This window comes from Dinoponera quadriceps, unplaced genomic scaffold (genome assembly GCF_001313825.1).
Source record: "Dinoponera quadriceps isolate SergipeBrazil2010 unplaced genomic scaffold, ASM131382v1 scaffold1339, whole genome shotgun sequence".
NCBI classification, from domain to species: domain Eukaryota; kingdom Metazoa; phylum Arthropoda; class Insecta; order Hymenoptera; family Formicidae; genus Dinoponera; species Dinoponera quadriceps.
This window is the reverse complement of record NW_014555521.1, coordinates 194,114-201,053: the sequence shown is the minus strand read 5'-3', so window position 1 is coordinate 201,053 and position 6,940 is coordinate 194,114. Positions and strand designations below refer to the sequence as shown.

At 45.1% G+C, this 6,940-nt stretch overlaps 1 protein-coding gene across 1 annotated transcript; it reads right to left on the bottom strand.

The window, feature by feature from the left end:
- Window positions 1-339: 339 nt before the first annotated feature.
- Window positions 340-6,843, bottom strand: LOC106744543. The gene is made up of 5 exons (XM_014619419.1): window positions 6,602-6,843; window positions 4,563-4,686; window positions 1,899-2,049; window positions 1,197-1,413; window positions 340-466 (listed from the first exon to the last, which is right to left on the bottom strand). Exons 1-5 carry the CDS (start codon window positions 6,841-6,843, stop codon window positions 340-342), a joined length of 861 nt encoding a protein of 286 aa, XP_014474905.1.
- Between the last annotated feature and the right edge of the window lie 97 nt (window positions 6,844-6,940).

Here is a 6,940-nt window from a genome sequence, read left to right as displayed (position 1 = left end):
GAATTTAAGTACACGCGTGTACGCAATATACGAGTCCGCCGATTAACACGACGTCGCGAGGGGTTAAAGACAGGCGTACGAACGGTCGAGGTCGTCCTTCCGCCGGACGTCGCCGCGAAGAAGGACCGACGGAGGGTTGAAATCATGCCGAAATCGGCCGAGATGATTCCATCCTTGCCGTCACCAGTTCGAATTTCGATCGAGGTAGTAGTATCTCTGCGTTTTGTAGCGTCGGGTCGCCTCGTGTCCTCGCGACGGCCTCCCTCGATTCGTCGCGCTATCGATCGCGCGCCGGCCGCCGAAGAATTCGGGGGTGTGGGCGGGCGGGCGCGGGACGTGTCAGTTTCTTTGCGGTTTTATTACACGGCTCGCCGGAGGTGGCAATTTGTTGAAGCCCGCGTTGTCAAAGACCGGAAGTAGGTCCCTCACTCTTTGTCCCGCGCCGATCGACGCCAGCTCGATCCATCTGCAATGGCGAAACACGTGAAAGGGCTCCCTCTCTCTCTCTCTCCCTCTACTCTCTCCTCCTTTCTTTTCTTTTTTTTTTCCGCCTCTTTTCGGAACGTTTCTCCCTAATGCCCGCCAACCTTTTGTGTTTTATTGGCAATGTTCCATTAAAGATATTACGGCAAAGTAGAGAAGAGCGGATCGCGCGCGCGCGCAATCCGCTCGTCATTTCCCCGCGAGTGTTGCAGCGAAATTATTAATACCAATACCGCTTCGTCTCTTCGGATCTCGGGATTTAAACCTTCGATAATAACGAATCGCGATAAAGAAATGAAAATAAAAATAAGTCGACTCAACGTAGAACGAAAATTTCGATTTGGCACCAACTGTGCATCCGCGTCAGCTGACGAGTAAGACGAGTCGGACGAACGAACGTTCGTTTCGTCGAGCAGCGCGCGCTTCCGCGCAGCGTGTCGTGCGAAATCAGCCCCGATGCAAAATCCGATCGCACCGCACGTTGCCGAATTAACGACTAGCAATCCCTGTATGATTCGGAAGTAACGTACGTTTAAACAAGCAGCGCGCGCGTTATTTGGGAATTGTCGGCGCGATCTCACGCGCGCGAACGATAGTTAATAAATAACGGCGCGATATCGAGGGCCGCCGCCGCGTAATTTTTAACACGGCCGCGAATTTGCCGTCCGATGAATCACACACGCGCGGAAAGTACACACGAATTCACTTCCCACCTGTTGTTTTTGTATTTGGCGAGGGGTTGAGCGGCTGGATGGGGCGTTTCGGTGGGGAAATATGTGGCCCCATAAAAATCCAAACCACGGCTCAGCAGCATCGAGGTCTCCTCCACGCTGGCCAGGGTAACCCTTATAACGGGTGGCCCCGTATAAATCGTCGCCGGCTCGTTCAGATTCTGCGCGTCGCTCTTTAGCTTGTCATTGATGGCCTTCACTGATTTATTTAACACACACGCGCGCACACATACATCATTTTGTCGCATGCGTCGAGAAAGGCGTCGGGTGAGAGCGCGCGCGTCAAGTGCGGAAAGTAATAGCGCCCTTAATGTGTGTGTATGAGCGGACACGCGACTGCACGTCAAACACAATATCAACTGGGAAATTTATTATTGACGTTGCGTTAAAACACAAAGCGAGAGGGAGAGAGAGAGAGGGTGTGTAATTGTCGGAATCGTTCAATGCCCAACGACGTCGGGCGAGTAATTAAACCGAGGCGCTTTTCCGAAAAATGACGCGCGCGCGTGTGGGGCGTTTTGAAAAGTCACGAGAGAAGAGAATGAGAGAGTAGCCAATCCGTCGGCACTGTGCGTACTTGCGGGAAGCTGGGACTTTCCTCTTTCTTTCTCTTTCTCTTTCGTGGAAATAAATACGGGAATGAGGAGCGCGGAGAGAAGAAGCATTTGCATTTTCGTGACTCACAAACAGTTCCCGTATTGAGGGGTAGCCTGGTTACTTCGACGATAGATCGATATTTGTAGAGAGCGTGCCTGATATCGTCCTCCGGCAGCTCCTCGGGCACGTCCAGCACGTAGACGGTGAAGATCTTAGCTGGTCTACACGGTATTGCGACCTGCATTGCAAATTATAATATAGTTTCGCTCCCTCTCTCTCTCTCTCTCTCTCTCTCTCTCTTCTTACTAGACGTGCGTAAGAAAAATAAAAATTTACTCCGCAGAAAGGTAGTACGAGATCGAGGAAAACATTGCCGTAATATACAATCCCATGCAGAGAGTCGTAACAAGTTCTGAGATATTCGTGTGCGCAGTCTCACGAGAACTCACGTTCCTCTTAAATCTCATCTTGAAGAAGAAGCCGAGAGACTCGATCACGCGCGCGCGTTTTAGACAGTCAGTTCCGGCTATCTCGAGTACGATCTGGGTATCTGAGTCTTCCAAATATTACCCGGATATTCTCCAAATTACTCGGACACCCGAGCATCCAGTTATTTATTCTCCCTGTTATTTCTTCTTACTTATTTTTCAAGTCATTTTGTCCATCGAAACACGAGTATTAAAGACAGCAATCAGTAGAGTGAATGCTGTGCGAAAGAGTTTTAACATCGGAATACGTTGAATTAAATATGAAATATCTGGTAAAACATTTACTTCTTGTTAATCTTATCCTGATCTTTTCACACACAGATTGACGAGGAAAATATATTTTTGTAAAGAAAAGGAAAATATAATTCCGTTAAAAAAGGTTTTCTTTCAGGGTATTTGAATATCCTGGCAATACACGGAAATAAAATTAATATCAATTCGAGATTCGTATTCTTATATATAAGCAAAAATATATAATTTTATATGAAAATGAACTGATACAATTCTCATTGTTTTTCTTTCAAACTGATACAATTCTTAGTTTAAAGACATCGTTCTTTCTATCCAATATTTTTTCCTCTCAATTCGTGAAAATTATTCTTGAATAACAAGAATATGATATCTTTAATACGATATTTTTATAACACTGTATAAAATTTCCTCGTGTGTAAACGAGTTTTATTTGCATATAAGATTATATATTTTTTCTTTTCTATACGAGAACGTATTATGAGTCTTGAATTGATACTAATTTTTTTGCCGCGTACCTTCGAATTTGAGAACGGAAAGATTCGGTTTATATTGACAGCATCACTATTTAAACTCGCCGAAATCGTTTCCACGGAGCTCGGAAATAAAATGAGAATCCGCGCGCCAGCGATTTTGGCGTAATTTAACGTGGCTCGCGACTAATGTTATGCAACGCGTTGTGTCGGTCGCGATGATCAAACTAGAGGGTAGGTGAATGTGGAAACAAGTTGGGGCAAATTGCTATCAAGATATTCCTGTTGTCTTTTGAGCGGCTAAAATGCCCTTTGTAACCGGCGTTGCGTATTCGCAACATGTGCTCGTGCCACCGAGATGTGGAACCCATGCAGATCCCGAGATTAGTTGCAGAAGCACTGCGAGGTATTTCTCTGCATCACGCACTTTGACTCCGGTAAGGTTAGCCGAGCAACCGTGTAACGTAATTCAACACCACCTATGTAAAGTCCACGGATAGCGATGTTACATTGTAACTGCAACGTGTTGAGAACTTCTCTTCGACTTGGAAGATCGTATTATGCACGTTCCAAAGAAAAAAATAAAATAAAATAAAACTGTTGAATCTTTACCGATAATTGTGTTCTATACTATTTCCAGCACGTCCGAGTCGGACGATCCGACGTGATCGAGGTCGCTACAAAGAGAAAAAGATTTCTTTGAATTTAAGAAAATCCCTTTAATTGAAACAAATTTGTCTTCTAGAGTGGAGCAAACGGACGAATGTTTGATTCAACAAACGGAATTGTTTGGTTTCTCAAACAATAAATATCTTTATGTCAAATATTACTTTTGTACTTTCATCCATCCAAACATTATAACAATTATCACTAGCGATAAATTATTTGAATGAAGTAACTACGTTAGAAAAATATCCAAGAACTTTGTTTCAGTGGAAAAATATTTAATATATAATGAAATAAATTTCTTTTCTAACGAGAAAATTTCTCTTCAAAACGAGATATTATTTCTTCTAAATAATGCCGTTTTTAATAACGTGATATCTGCACCGGAAAGATCGAGTTAAAAAGCCGGGTCTCAATATTACGTGAGTATTATTGCACGAACTGCAATCGGGTCAGATTGAAGGAAAAGTCAAGCCGCATCGACAATCCAATGTAGGGATTTCAGTCAGGAAATTTAGCCAGTAGTAAAAACTTAACAAAACTGGAGCGTGGTTATTTATATGATATAGATATTCTTTCAACTATCAAAAAGTTGATCCCAATAATATATATAATATGAGTAATTCTACTTCTGGAAGTGGAAGTTTCAGTTATTAAATTAGACGACAAATGCGATCGATAATATGTTCGGTCAGCTCCGATCGCCTGGTAGAATTAAATCTTCGGTTTGCTTCATACAAGCAAGAAATTAAGGGAACACACAAAAAATTTTGCTGGAAGAAGCGGGGGCAGTTAGTTCGCCGTAGACAACTCGGAAATTGAGTTCGCCTAACTCGATTCGGGTTGTTTCATCTTTTTTTTTTTCTATACCGTACCTTCTTGTAAAAGCGAGCACCCGTCACTTTGTGGAAACCCTTTTTATACACCGCCTGGTAGTCGTCGATATTGCTGAACTTGAAGAGAATTCCGGTGGCGGTTTTCGTCAGGGAAAATGCGCCCCTAAATCATACAATACAGAGATGAGAGAGTCGTTTTCACTGTATAATCCGGGGTCGTTATGTAAATCGCTGAAAGAGAGATAAGAGAACGCGTGCGGGATTGAAGCCCGACGCGCGAAAGACGCACGAATCTCGTCGTGTCTCCATATATGACGGAATAATTCTGCGATTAAAAGTCAGCCCGCCGTACAGTTTCGACGTTAACTCATTAGAGAGGCCATAATCATTTCATGAATGTCTTTTTTACTTAACCCTTGCTCGCCACATTTCGGCCTGGTAGATAAGCTGAACGTTCTTCGATTTTCTAGTTTTTACATGGTATACTATTTTCTTTTTTCTTAAAGTATCGGGTATCCGTTACGATGGACGAACATACATTTTTTTTCTTAAATCATATTTGCAGAGCCATTTGAGAATTTTTTTTTTTCCGAGAACGCTCTTTTTCGTGTAATAATAAGAGTTTAGTTCGAACCCAATCATTTTCTTGACCTGACAATACATAAATATCTTATTCAGACTCTGTATTATCGATTCTCAAGTTGCGAGCTGAAAAATATTAATTAGAAAATGACAATGTGATAAATTCGAGCAGTCTCACGGGCGGGTGTGTGGCGAATTAAAGAATTCGAAAATAAGTATGGCCAGCCAGAATTAACGATTAGCCTGTTTATTTCCCGGACGATTTCAGATTAGCATTTTTAGAACTTTTATTAAAGATATATACATACACATCTGAAACTTCACTGCAGATCCAAATGTATCATTTTGCACACTCGCGTACGTACAAGCGTTCTATCTCTTTTTACATATTTTGCGCGTTATCGATATGATTTTACACGCATAAGTGTGTAAAATTTCATATTCGGATTTGCGGTGTGCCGGATGCTGTACGAGGACATAAAAATAAAACCGAATTTAACCGGTCAATTGTGTCGTCGATCAAGTAAGTAATTATTAATCAGTCACGTATCAAAGTCATGTATCATTAATTAGTTGATTCAATCGGTCGTTGATCATTAATCGGGCGATTTTATCCGATAAAAAGGCGCGTCCGATAAACAGGACGCAACAGCAGCTGATTTAATCGCGAATGAGTTCCCGGCCGTTACCGTTAACTACCGCTGCCACTACTGCGCGCGCTTCGTTGTCGATGCGCAAAAAAGTTCGCCCGGTCCGACACACGGCTGTGTTTAATGGATTTGTCGTCTGACCTGTTACTGCCTCTACTACTACTGCGCGTCGCGCGGCACACCGCCGCTGACTTAACTACTTTTAGATCCGATTCGGTGCTTTAGGATCCTCCCGCTCGGATTAAACACCGAACGAAGCGACGTTAAGCGACACGGTTAACGCGTAAGCGGAGCGATCGGCGCGGATATTCCCGTGAAACGCGTCGTCTCTGCTTCCGTGCATTCCGCATTGTAACTTCACTTCGACAAACGATCGTTACGCAGTCTGAAAGGATAAAGGGGGAGGCGGATGACCGGCGATCTCCGCGACAGTCGATTTAACCCCTCGCCATCGGCGAGCCCGCAGAATATATATGGGAATATATACCATTCGTCGGATTATTTTCGCCGAATCTGCAAGTGATTTTTTCGACGATTTTGTCATTGCGGAACAATAAAAGAGGTCAAATCGGACTTTTGATTGGCGTGAACGTTCGATTCGCGGACGCTGAACGCGATCTCGCGAGGCCTCGTGGAGCGCGTCGCTCCGGGGCGAGGAACTTCGCGGTATAATCTCGAGTATAAACGGGCGCGAGCCGCGGGCTACCGACGTCGGCGGATCGCCGACACCTCGTCGGAGTTCATCACAGTTATCGATCGAACGGTCGGGAATCGCGAGTCGCGCGACCCGGAGAAGAAGAAACCGACGACGCGGACGGAAGGAAAGTCTCTCTCTCTCTCTCTCACCGGAAGTTCATCTTCTCGCAGATGGTGGCGGCCTTCTCCATGCTGAGCTCGTGACTCGGGGTGAGCAGGAAGGCGCCCTTGGTGAGGAAGTCGTTCTCGCTGACCTCCGAGTCGGTGTCGTGGTCCGGCCAATCGGCGGAGCCGCGCCTGCCCTCCTGGTTCAGGCGCAACATCGAGCTGCTCTTGGACGTCGACATGTCCTTCTCGCACTGCGCACTGCCGCCCTGTTCCGGCTGCGACATCTTTTATAGGGCGTCGCGGACCAGCGGACGTGGAGAGCGATCGTGATCTCACCCGCTCGCTCGTACAGGGAACGGTCGGCCTCCCTCCCCCCCCCCC

What these genes read in the sequence shown, in the direction of transcription:
- LOC106744543 (XM_014619419.1), bottom strand. Translation starts at nt 6,843, where the DNA reads ATGTCGCAGCCGGAACAGGGCGGCAGTGCGCAGTGCGAGAAGGACATG. An exon ending in GTGCTCGCTTTTACAAGAAG is followed by an intron (nt 2,050 to 4,562) that starts GTACGGTATAGA and finishes TTTGCAATGCAG; the next exon opens with GTCGCAATACCGTGTAGACC. An exon ending in CCTCAATACGGGAACTGTTT is followed by an intron (nt 1,414 to 1,898) that starts GTGAGTCACGAA and finishes TAAATAAATCAG; the next exon opens with TGAAGGCCATCAATGACAAG.